We start from the raw sequence: 13,366 nt of genomic DNA on the forward strand, positions 1-13,366 counted from the left end.
TAAACTTTCAGGAAGAATTCAAGATGTTGCTTTTGTGAGCTTACTAGAAAGGAGGTTATAGTTTGGGATTCCTAGTTATTTCTATGAAAAGTAGTCACCTTTTAGTTCCATAAAGTCTTGATAGTTTCAGAGGAAGCTGTTGAAAGTGAAAGCTTTGAATGAGGGGATTGGTGGTAAGGTGGGTGGGGCAGGGCTAATGTATGGTGTGTGTTTATGAGACACAGGTCATTGCTTTGTCTGCAGCTCTTAATCTTACTGGCGCCCCCCCCCCCAAACATTGACCTTCCCTGTTTCATTTCAGATTTTCTTCCCAGTACATTGACCCTTTTCTCTGTTCAGGTTTCCCACATCCTGCTTCCCTCCCACTAACATTTGTTACTGTGTTGATATTTTCTAACATGTAGAGTTTCTGGAACTTTCTTTGTGTTATAATAACAAGTAATCTTTCTTGGCATGGTGTTTATTAACTGAGCTAGTTTTCATGTATCAATAGAAACTGCCATTTTAAAGCTAAGTACTTCTGTTTGGTTTGCTTTTATAATGAGGCCATAAAAATTTTCTCCTATTCATCTGGCTTTTAGAGAGTATTAACCAAGAGCAAAGAGATACTGGCTTGTACTTAGCATCCAAGCTAATGTTGTTCATGTTGTCTTACTAGAACACCTGGAGAGTGCAAGTGCTAACTCAGGTATACCAGCTGCACAGAGAGGTGAGTTTGTCTAATTAAGCAAATAGTCACCAAAGGTGTGAAATTCTAGTGTGGTGGTGCATAAGCATACAGACATTGAAGAAATGCACTGGACAATGGAATAGACACCAAAATGTGGCTTTATTGTAGTTAGATTGTGTAATTCAAGTAATATTTATGCTATCTAGCATTTTAATAGTGTCCCAGTTTGTAAAGATAAGACTAGCTTTTTAATATTATTTTTTAGCTCAGCAGTAGTACAAGATATTCTTTTGAAAAGGAGAACTTGTTGGGCTCACACTTGACCCTCACTCCATGTTGATAGAAGCTTTGTTGCCAAAATCAGATGTGGAAATAGAATATTGATAAAAATGACCCTTTGGCTTTCTTGTTACTACTGGTAGAAAGAAGATATTTTGCAAAAAATAAGTTAACTAGTGATTTTTTTCATGTATTCTTTAACATTTGATTTTCATTTTTTTTTTTTAATTTCAGGGCAAAAGTAGGGCAAGGAATTATTCACAAAGTTCTGATTGTAAATTAAAGTCCTGAGTATAAACAGCTAAAAACAGTGTGAAATAAAAAGAAGGGAAAGAAAGTTAGTTAAAACGCAGCATGTGACCCTTTCCTTGATCTTGGTAGACCAGCTTCTGTTCCCCCTAAGAGACCACACAGCTCTGACATCACCAGAGATGCTCAGCCAAGCGACAACTTTGTTTTGGACAAATCAGTGTCTTAAAGCTTGACTCTTTACTATCTCTCTCACCTGACTTGAAAAGGACCACCTTTGCCCCTAAGTTACAGTTAAATTACATCATCGAGAGGAGTGTTGTGACGAGTAAGAGACGTCATCCATATTTTTTCTTTGTTTTTTCTTTTGTTTTCTGTCTGTGTTTTCAGCAACGTCAGTTGATTACAGTTCCTTTGCAGACAGATGCAGCAGCTGGATAGAGCTCATTAAACTGAAAGCTCAGACCATAAGGCGCGGATCAATTAAGACAAGTAGGCGGATGTTTCTATCACGTTGTGATTTGAGAAGCATATCCCTGATTTCCCAGTGGTGAAGGCTGGCCCTGACTACTCAGTAATAACATTGCCAATCAATCATGCGTTGGAGTGTGAAAGCTGCAGATGCTAATGGTCATTTAGCAAAAGCTTTTGAAGGGCCTTTAGATGTTTAAATTATAGCTGCAGGGTTGTGTTTTTAGTATTTTATTTTGGTGAAGGTATTCTTAGAAGTATATAAATAGATATCATGTCACAAAATGAAAGGAAATTAACGAGCTTTTATTGAAGAGACACTCTTTCAGGGCCCAAGGTACACCGTAGTATATGGCATCTGTCAGAATACTAAGAGTGATGTCTAGAGTGAGAATAGAAGGTATCTCCAGAGAGAAAGTGGCCAACTCTTATCTCACTGCTAGACCCAGCATCAGGACTTAGACTTTTTTTTTTTATTATTTATACTTCATGTGTTTTGGTAGACTTTGAGGTAAATGTATTTGAGTGAAAGAGTTCACATTAAGGGGAAGGAACTGTGTTTAGGCGGAAGCTCACAGGTTATGGAACCAACCAGGTCTGATTTTGAATCCTAGGAGTGCCGTTTTAATAGCTGTGTGACCTTGGCAAGTTACTTAAGTTTTGTGAGCCTCAGTTTCCTTATATGTTAAATGGGGATAACACCTATGTCGCTGGGTTGTTGTGAAAATTATACACACACACGTGTGTGTGTGTGTGTCTGGTTCATGGTAGTTATTTGATAAGCAGTAGGTATTTGTTATTTTATGAACAATTAACTTCTAGGCAGCCAAGGTCATTTGTTAAATTTTTTGAATTACAACTTTAATCGAGAAGGTTTGGAAAAGAAACCTGCTACAACTAGTTAAGATAAGGTTTATCTACAAGTTAACAATGATGAAGTCATCTGAAAAAAAGATGGAAAAAAACTGCCCTGGGAAATATAACAACTTTCACACTCTCCTCGTAATAATTTGTTCCTACAGCAGATAATTTTTAATGCTCTACCGCTGTTTCTTTGTCTTCACTTTATAACGATCATTGTGTGTGTAGCTACACCGCATCAACATTTTCTTTTGCAGGAATGCCATTTTTCTTCCCAAAGATTCCATTCCAGCATCTCCTCTTACGTTTTTCTTTCTCTCTCTATTTATAATTGCATGCAGTGCATGATAATTTCTTTTCTTTCGTGACATGGCTTAGCCTCACAGACAGCTGAATGTTATCACCACTTATTTGGAAACACTAGGGCATCATTGAGTCACCAACATGTGATCTTGATGCTTTCTCTTCTTTTTCCAACTTTAGCTGTGACAGTTGAAAAAGCAAGTCCAGTGGGTGAAGGAAACTTCCGGAATCGTTCGGCTCCACCTTGTGCAAATTCTACCGTTGGGGTTGTTAAGATGACACCTCTTTCTTTCATTCCTGGAGCAAAAATAACAAAATATCTTGGGATAATTAACATGTTTTTTATTCGGGAAACCACTTCTCTACGTGAGGTAATTTTATAGTTGTTATTTCATTGTGTTTGTGAATTTGCTGTGGTTGAAAGTATTAGTATCAAAACCAAACATGTTTCAAATTGTTTTTTTTTTTGCCAAAAGTAACACACAAACACACCCTTTTTTCCATAACCTGTCTGGATTGGCTGTAGATTAGGCTCAGATGGTAAAAGTGTCTTCCAGCAATGTGGGAGACCCAGGTTCGATTCCTGGGTCAGGAAGATGCCCTGGAGAAGGAAATGGCAAGCCACTCCAGTATTCTTGCCTAGAAAATTCCATGGACGAAGGAGCCTGGACACGACTAAGCGACTTCACTTTCACTTTCAGTATTATCACAAGAGTGTGTTGGGTTTAAACTCATTTGTTATTAGAAGTTACGGATCCTTATCAGATGGTAAATTAAAAAAAAATAAATGTATCCATGTTTGATAGAGGTTTAAAACAGCCCTGAAAGAATAGCTTAGCTTCTCAGTAGGTATTTGCCTGAGATGGATTTAAATGGCAATTTTTAAGAGTTCACATTAAGAAATAGTAGTGGACTATATCCTGAATAGATGTCTTTGGAGATTTTTTTAATATCTTTTAGTTCTTTCGTTTTCTCCTGACAAAGAAGGAGGCTGCTCGTTTTCTTCTCCTCCAGCCATCAGTGCATGAAAATGTTGTTTGTTCAAGTTCTTACCTCACTCTGGGTATCATTAAACTTTAATTTGTTTTTTAAGTAACAGCAGTAATAATCTCTTGCTTGATGAGGTCAGAATTAAGAATCAGAGTCAGCCTATTATATCTTGCATTACAGAGGAATTTAAACTCAGGAAAAGATTATATTTCTATTTGTCCTATGGGCTGCTAAGCAAATTAATATAGTGAGTATGGAAAATTTTTAATTATTTAAGTGTGAAACCCAATAAACTCTTCAAAATTTACTTTAGAAGAAGTTTGTATTTTTTAAAGTGTGTTAATTATAAACACAACTTAATTGTGTTTTTCCCCCCATTGTTTCACCAGCAGTGTTTCTATGCCTTCTTGGAAATAGCAGCCTGCTTACTAACCTCAGGCTCACCCTCCTGCACCTAGCATGGTGCCTAGTACAGAGTAACCACAAGCCATTTTTGTGTAAATGAGGGAGTGACTTCTGACAGATTAATTAATTAGATAGATGTTTCTTTTAAGAAAAATTATTTTTACAACCATATTCTAACTGTGTTGAGATGGAAAAGAAACTATCTCAAGATATTCTCAAAAACCTTTTAATGTAGAATTAAAATAGGCAACACTTTAAAATCCATTTCACTTTGACAAAGAAATTTGGGTTTGAGAAGCTGGCATAGATTGGTGAATTAACCTTTTCCAGTTACACATGGATATTATACTGTCGAATCCATAAAATTTTCTTTCCAAAGTATCTTTTCAACTGCTGAAACAACCATACTCCGAAATGTTGCTTCACAGATTTCCCTTCAACAGAGATTTATAATACCAGCTATAATATAGTTAATAGTATAATATGTAGTGTATGCATGCCTGTGGGCTAAGTTGCTTCACTTGTGTCTGGCTGTTTGCAACCCTGTGGACTGTAGCCCACCAGACTCCTCTGAACATGAGATTCTCAAGGAAAGAATACTGGAGTGGGTTGCCATACTCTACAGGGGATCTTCCTGACCCAGGGATTGAACCCACGTCTCTTATGTCTCCTGCCTTGGCAGGCAGTTCTTGACCACTAGCGCCACCTGAGAATCCTGTATATAGTATAATATCTGAAATCTGTTCATTCCTTGTTGAGTTATTGGCTTTCAATTATGGATGGACTTCCCTGGTGGCTCAGACGGTAAAGCGTCTGCCTACAATGTGGGAGACCAGGGTTCGATCCCTGGGTCGGGAAGATCTCCTGGAGAAGGAAATGGCAAGCCACTCCAGTATTCTTGCCTGGAAAATCCCATGGATGGAGGAGCCTGGTAGGCTACCATCCATGGGGTCGCAAAGAATCGGACACAACTAAGCGACTTCACTTCATGTAATATTACAACTTACCCCTCTGTAGTGTCTGTTACTCTAAGCATTTTTTGATTTGATATGTAAGAGGAAAAGTGATAAAAGTAGAAGAAAAGACTATCCTGGGCTGTGATTGAGTCAGAGGCAGGCTGAAGCAACTCCTTTAATTCCTTAGTGACAAACTTTATGTAGGATCCTGTAGCTTTTCTGAAAAATGTGACCTAGACAAATGCTTTTTCTAACAGTGTATTAAATTTTGCCCTTACCTTCCAATTTAAAGTTGGAAATTTCTTCCTAGACTGTAAAAAACCTTCAGTAAAATTTGTGGAAAATTTAGATTGCAAAGCATTTTAAGCTATCAGCTAGCATTTGGTTTCTGTCTTGTTTGGTTTTGAACACTGCAAAAGTTCCCCAAACTGTTGGATTTCTTTCCATGACAAATGTATAGATCACTGGGCACATGCACCTATTGAAGTAGGTGTTAGTGTATATAGTTGTGAGCATGGCAGATGCAGTCCCTGGCATGATGGAATTTAGTGGACAGTAAATAGTCATCTGGTCCCATCACTTCATGGGAAGTAGATGGGGAAACAGTGGAAACAGTGTCAGACTTTATTTTTTTGGGTTCCAAAATCACTGCAGATGGTGACTGCAGCCATGAAATTAAAAGACGCGTACTCCTTGGAAGGAAGGTTATGACCAACCTAGATAGCATATTTAAAAGCAGAGACATTACTTTGCCAACACAGGTCCATCTAGTCAAGGCTATGGTTTTTCCAGTGGTCATGTATGGATGTGAGAGTTGGACTGTCAAGAAAGCTGGGCACCGAAGAATTGATGCTTTTGAACTGGTGGTGTTGGAGAAGACTCTTGAGAGTCCCTTGGACTGCAAGGAGATCCAACCAGTCCATCCTAAAGGAGATCAGTCCTGGGTGTTCATTGGAAGGACTGATATTGAAGCTGAAACTCCAATACTTTGGCCACCTCATGCAAAGAGTTGACTCATTGAAAAAGACTCTAATGCTGGGAAGGACTGGGGGCAGGAGGAGAAGGGGATGACAGAGGATGAGATGGTTGGATGGCATCACCGACTCAATGGACATGGGTTTGGGTAAACTCTGGGAGTTGGTGATGGACAGGGAGGCCTGGCGTGCTGCGATTCATGGGGTCACAAAGAGTTGGACATGACTGAGCAACTGAACTGAACTGAAATAGTCATCATGTAGTAAATAGATAGCTCTTAGTAACAGTAAGTCATATAAAGAAATACAACAAGGGCTCTCAGAGAATATTAACAGGAGAACGTAATTTAGGTCTGATAGGGTAGATTTCTCTGAAGAAGTCACATGTAAACCAGGACCTGAAGAATTGAGTACGAGTTACCCTGGTGGAGAATTGGGTGTGGACCCTTCATGTACAATGACCCTGAGGCTGGAAAAGGTGTCAAACCTTGAAGAAACTGAAAAAGATGAGTGGGACTTGGAACATGATTCATTTTCAAAGTGGGAGATATGAATAGCAAGGAAGTCTCATTGTTTATATTTACCACCAATTTATTTGAATGATGACAGGAACAGTTTCATAGAGGGAGGTGTTGACAATGGAGGAACAGTTATAACTCTTGCTCTGCCATCTGTCCACTAGCTCTGTGTTCCACCTTCACGGGCACGTCCTTTGAGCTTCAGTTTCATCATCTCTAAAATGAAGGTAGTAGTCCCTGTTGGGAATATGACACAACTTAGTGACTGAACACCAACAATATTCCCTGTTGTAGACATGTGTTAGGTAAAGGTTTTTCATTCATGCAACAAATCCGCATGGTGAAGGAAATTAAAATGACCATCCATTATAGTAAGATCACTTAAATTATTTTAATATATGTTCTTTGATGTTTTATGTACGTTCATTTACACAGGTATATAGTTTGGTTTTCTTGTGCATTATCCTTTAGGAAGGTGGAGTCAGTGGTTTTCTCCATGCTTTTATTGCTGAAGTGTTTGCAATGGTGCGAGCACACGTGGCTGCGCTGGGAGGGAACGCTGTTGTCTCCTACATCATGAAGCAGTGTGTCTTCATGGAGAACCCAAACAAAAACCAGGTGAGATGGAGTTAAAAACCTCTGATGGGGAGACCCTACGAATTGCTTCCATGGCTTTTTCACCTCCCACCCTCCTCCAAAAAAGAGAATTGCTCCTCAGAGCTCTTCAATTCCAAAGGCTTAAAACATGTTTTAGTAAATATGTTGGTAACTGTGGTCATACATAGCTCAGGTGCTGTTTTCACATCCCCAGTGACTAGTTATTAGTCTGAAATACCTCTGAAAGTTTTGCTCCTAAATTACTTTTCCCGCCACCTTCTTGGGGGGAGTCTTTGGGATCCAGTAATGGCTAATGGAGGACAGTTAAAGATGCCCTCTGGTTTGAGCTGTGATGCTGTCCACTTCTGACTGCCCTGCTGGTGAAGAGTACATCCTGATGGGGCCACACTGTTAATTCTAATAAGTAATATAATTCTGTTAATGGGGATAGGGGAGTGTTGCTTAGGTTAAATTTTAGAATAGATTTCTCTTATCAGCTTTGTTAACATGATAATTCACTTACAACTGTTAAAGATAGTCCTTTAAAAAATTAAATAACTATATTAATGAGTTTTTTTGTTTCCTTTCCTATGCATTGCCTTCTTATCCTTTGCTCATTTTTTTCTTGGACTGTATGCTTGTTTCTGCTCTACAGCACTGCCCCCAGGGTAACGAGAGAGTATGAGTGTGTTACTGAAATGTCCTGTTATTCTTTTAGGCACAGTGTCTTATAAACGTCAGTGGTGATGCTGTGGTTTTTGTTCGTGAATCTGAATTAGAAGTGGTGTCTACTCAGCAGCCTGCTGCCAATTGCCAGCCCTCATGTACTGGAGGAGAAGTCACAACCTGAAGTCAATTAGAAAGAAAGGGTGCAACTAAATGACATTCATCAATCTCCTTTGTCATTCATTTATCATACTAGACGTAAAAAATGAACTTAATATGAGAGGATTAAGAAAGAATTGATCCCATATGAGAATGTTTGATTTGAATGGGATCACTTGGAGGCATGAGAATTTTCAAATCTTGATGTTTTTTTTACCAAGGCTAGACAGGCAGGCATCATGGAGGCTTGACTCCCCAGGAAGTTCAGATAAATTTCTCTGAGAACTGTAGCAAAGATGCAAGCTATTTATAATTTATGTTGATTTTAATAAAATCATAATTTAAATTATCAGGAAATTAGACTAGCTATCCTGGTGTAATTTATAAAAATTAAGCAAGAAATTAACAAATTGTTAATAAGTAATCTGATTTGAGGAATGTATGGGGAAAATGGAGAAAAGTTTTCAGAAAACTGAGTTTATTAATGTGTTATTTTGATAAGGAATTTGGTAACAGCTGAAAGGGAAAAGTGCTTTAGCCATCTTTGAAGAAGAAGTTAAACTTCTGTGACTTGTATCTTAATTGCTGCAAAAGTAAAATCTGTTTATCAGAGCCAGTGTCCTTTCATTGGAAGCTTAATATCTCTAAGAAAGGAGGAAGAAAATTACTATATAACTTCATTTTTACCCAAGTTTCAGTTTGTGTTTAATTTTTCTGAAGGGGGCTTGGCTTCAACTGGGAAGAACAGGCCAATGAGTTTTGTTGAAGTAGTTAAAATATGATTGTTCTAGTTGGAACATAAAATTATTTTCTAGTAAAGTCATACTGAACTCCTACCAAATAAGCAGAATTTTAGTACTATCTTATTAGGGGTTTTGGGTGGTGAGGTAGACTGTATTTGGCATAGAATTTGGAAATGTAACTTGAATGTAAATATGCTGCAGAATGTTGAATGTATAGATAGAAATACTTTTTTTTTGTCAATGCCAAATACATATTACAAATGAACCTTTAAAAGTACATTCCTCCTTTGGACAATAAAATTTCTTTGTAAAACTCATGATTTTGCTCTTCCAGGATAACAACTGCCGTAAAGATTAGGAGTCATTTCCTTGTTATCACAGGTGTCAATATTTTTCTGTATTTTGTTTATAATTTTATTTTTTAAATAAAAGGTTTATAAACTGGAATATTCTAAATCTGTTTTTTTGCCTCTTTGTAGTATTGTCAGTGGTCAGAAATCACTTTCCATATGACCATCTTCATTTCTTTAGTCAACAATCATCTATTGTATGTCTGTTCTTCATTTGGAGGGGAAATACGTTTGTAATTGTGCCACTTTCATCGTTGTTGGTAGGAAACCTTCACTATTAAGTGAGAAAATGTGTGTAGCTTGGGATGAAGGTGGCTTCCCCAAGAGGATAATACTTAAGCTCATTCTGGAAAAATAGACAGGTACTTGGAATTGACTGACTTGTCCATCTATCCAACAGCTATTTTGTGATTCCTGAGTATGTTTCTGAGTTCTTTCTTGGCAGGGGATTAATAATGTAACTCACTGGTTGAGTACCTGTTTTGTGTCATATCCTGTGCATATTATTGTTGTTCAATCACTAAATCATGTTTAACTCTCTGCAACCCCATGGACTGCAGCATGCCTGGCTCCTATCCTCCACTACATTCTGGAGTTTGCTCAAATTCATGTCAGTTGAGTCAGTGATGCTATCTGCTAGCTGTCTAATCCTCTGCTGTCCCCTTCTCTTTTTGTCTTCAATTTCCCCCAGCATCAGGGTCTTTTCCAATGAGTCAGCTCTTCCCGTCAGGTGGCCAAAGTATTGGAGCTTCAGCAACAGTCCTTCCAGTGAATATTCAGGGTTGATTTCCTTTAGGTTTGTGCATATACCTTATTACTAATGTTTAAAACATAATGCTGGCTGTTTTTGTTTTACCTTTTGAGACTAAAAGGTATTTCCATTTTGGTCTCAACATTTGATACTTAACAGAGGCACAGACTGATTTCTAGAAAAGCTAGAGTTTCTATAACTACTCAGGTTTTCTGTCTGCTGACACAGGCTATTTGCTTAGTGTGGGTCACATGTGAGGTACAGTCAGCCCATGCCAGAAATGACTCCTTCCAGAAAGGCTGATGTTACCTGATGCCGAAAGAGTTGCTGCTGTTCATTGTGTGTAAATTCCCTCAGAAACATCATTTTAGACAAACGTACTGGGACTTAATCTTTCGGAAATATTGAGGCCAGTGAGTGACAGGACTTGTAGCACACCTTGTAGTATCTCATTCTCGATTGTTACTCCAAAGCTTAAACTACATAGTTTATCCAATCCTTTGTTAGATTTGCTAAACTCACTGTCCCACTTCCTCACCTGTGTGTGTTTAGTCACTCAGTTATCTCCAACTCTTTGTGACCCCATGGACTGTACCCCACCAGGCTCCGCCGTCCATGGAATTTCCCAGGCAAGAATACTGGTGTGGGTTGCCATATTCTTCTCCAGGGGATCTTCCCGACCCAGGAATCGAACCTGCATCTCTTATGTCTACAGCATTGTAGGAGGATTCTTCACCTGCTGAGCCATCAGGGAAACCCTGCTCTGCCATAAGCCATCACCATCAGGTTTCCATCACCTGATCTATCTCTAAATTTGAACTTGCCAGGGATGCAAGTATTGGGCTGCAGTATCGGGTAGCTAAGAAGCTTCATGCATACACATAAAATTTTTCATAAATGCATAAATTGGATCAAGTACCTAATTTTTAATTGGTGTTTTTTTTTACCTTTTCACCTGGTTTTCTCTTCTCCCATCTCATCCTTCCCAATCCATGTTAATAACCTCATATGTATCCTTACATATCAAAATATGCTAATGAAGTATAATTTACATTCAATAAAATTGGAAAACTCAGCAGTGGCCACAGGACTGGAAAAGGTCCGTTTTCATTCCAATCCCAAAGAAAGGCAATGCCAAAGATTGCTCAAACAACCGCACAATTGCACTCATCTCACACGCTAGTAAAGTAATGAAATGCTCAAAATTCTCCAAGCCAGGCTTCAGCAATTCGTGAACCGTGAAATTCCAGATGTTCAAGCTGGTTTTAGAAAAGGCAAAGGAACCAGAGATCAAATTGCCAACATCCGCTGGATCATTGAAAAAGTGAGGGAGTTCCAGAAAAACATCTATTTCTGCTTTATTGACTATGCCAAAGCCTTTGACTGTGTGGATCACAATAAACTGTGGACAATTCTGAAAGAGATGGGAATACCAGACCATCTGACCTGTCTCTTGAGAAACCTGTATGCAGGTCAGGAAGCAACAGTTAGAACTGGACATGGAACAGCAGACTGGTTCCAAATAGGAAAAGGAATACGTCAAGGCCGTATGTTGTCACCCTGCTTGTTTAACTTCTATGCAGAGTACATCATGAGAAACGCTGGGCTGGAAGAAACACAAGCTGGAATCAAGATTGCCAGGAGAAATATCAATAACCTTAGATATGCAGATGACACCACCCTTATGGCAGAAAGTGAAGAACTAAAGAGCCTCTTGATGAAAGTGAAAGAGGAGAGTGACAAAGTTGGCTTAAAGCTCAACGTTCAGAAAACTAAGATCATGGCATCTGGTCCCATCACTTCATGGGAAATAGATGGAAACAGTGGAAACAGTGTCAGACTTTATATTTTTGGGCTCCAAAATCACTGCAGATGGTGATTGCAGCCATGAAATTAAAAGACACGTACTCCTTGGAAGGAAGGTTATGACCAACCTAGATAGCATATTTAAAAGCAGAGACATTACTTTGCCAACAAAGGTCCGTCTAGTCAAGGCTATGGTTTTTCCAGTGGTCATGTATGGATGTGAGAGTTGGACTGTCAAGAAAGCTGGGCGCCGAAGAATTGATGCTTTTGAACTGTGGTGTTGGAGAAGACTCTTGAGAGTCCCTTGGACTGCAAGGAGATCCAACCAGTCCATCCTAAAGTAGTTCAGTCCTGCATATTCATTGGAAGGACTGATGTTGAAGCTGAAACTCCAATACTTTGGCCACCTCATGCGAAGAGTTGACTCATTTGAAAAGACCCTAATGCTGGGAAGGATTGTGGGCAGGAGGAGAAGGGGATGACAGAGGATGAGATGGCTGGATGGCATCACCAACTCGATGGACATGGGTTTGGGTAGACTCCGGGAGTTGGTGATGGACAGGGAGGCCTGACGTGCTGTGATTCATGGGATCGCGAAGAGTCAGACACGACAGAGCGACTGAACTGAACTGAAAATTTATCTATTTTCAGTGTACAAGTCAAAGTTTGATAAACAGATTGAATTGTATAACCAAGATAACATTTCATCACCCAGGAGAATGCCTTGTGCCCATTTGTAGTCAGTTAACTCACCCCCTCCATGTAAATAGGAACTTGTGCTTGGTAACTTTCACTTAGTATGATGTTTTCTAGATGCATCCTGTTCGGACAACATTTTTGGCTATTATGAATAAAACTTTTATTTAAGTTCACACTTCCTTGTGAAAGTTGTATTTCTGTTCTATGGGGTCTTTCAAAAAGTACTTTGAGAATCTGAACTAAGGTCTGGAACTTTTTTCCAGAAAAACAAGCACAGAGGTGAAATTTTGCACACTATTTCTTGATTGTTGAAGCCCTATCGTTGAGCTCAAGTTAAATTTAGTACAGGCCCAAGGTGGCGCTAGGGGTAAAGAACAATGCAGGAGACATAAGGGGCGTGGGTTCCATCTCTGCATGTGGAAGATCCCCTGGAGGAGGGCATGGCCACCCACCCTAGTATTCTTGCCTGGAGAATCCCATGGACAGAGAAGCCTGGTGGGCTACAGTCCATGGGGTCACAGAGTCAGACATGACTGAAGCAACTTAGCACAGCACAGCAAATGGAGAGGAATAAGGAACCAGGCTGAAGGAAACATTAAGAAGATTTGGGTAAGTCCCATCCTAAAATGTTTGGCTCTTCTCCAGTAGAAAAGACATTTTTAAGATTAGATGTTTAAATATTTGAAAAATGTATATTTATGGTAGGCAGGATAATGTACCCCCAGTCTCCCACCTCCCAGCAAAGACATGCACAGGCTAACCTCCAGGTCCTGTGAATATATTACCTTACCTGACAAAAGAGACTTCGCAGATAGGGTCAAAGCTAAAGACCTAGAGATGGGGGAATTATCTAAGATTATCTGTGAGAGTCCTAGAACCTAATCTTCTTGAAATTCAGCAATGGCAGTTTGAGTTTACC

At 39.2% G+C, this 13,366-nt stretch overlaps 1 protein-coding gene across 28 annotated transcripts in view; it reads left to right on the forward strand.

The window, feature by feature from the left end:
* The window catches only part of C2CD5 (C2 calcium dependent domain containing 5), a 93,255-nt gene extending 83,967 nt beyond the window's left edge, over window positions 1-9,288 (forward strand). For 16 of the 28 annotated variants that reach the window (XM_081595986.1, XM_081595967.1, XM_081595975.1 and 13 more), the window contains 3 exons: window positions 3,014-3,204; window positions 7,148-7,294; window positions 7,992-9,288. In XM_081595986.1, coding sequence (XP_081452112.1) covers window positions 3,014-3,204; window positions 7,148-7,294; window positions 7,992-8,123 — 470 coding nt within the window. In that variant the 3' untranslated portion in view covers window positions 8,124-9,288. Of the gene's footprint in view, window positions 1-658; window positions 710-1,588; window positions 1,691-3,013; window positions 3,205-7,147; window positions 7,295-7,991 lie in introns of all 28 variants that reach the window. The other 12 variants (XM_081595964.1, XM_081595972.1, XM_081595980.1 and 9 more) reach the window with 3 other exon arrangements.
* Window positions 9,289-13,366: the final 4,078 nt, after the last annotated feature.

This window comes from Giraffa tippelskirchi, chromosome 4 (genome assembly GCF_054371585.1).
Source record: "Giraffa tippelskirchi isolate mGirTip1 chromosome 4, T2T-mGirTip1v1.2.pri, whole genome shotgun sequence".
NCBI lineage: Eukaryota > Metazoa > Chordata > Mammalia > Artiodactyla > Giraffidae > Giraffa > Giraffa tippelskirchi.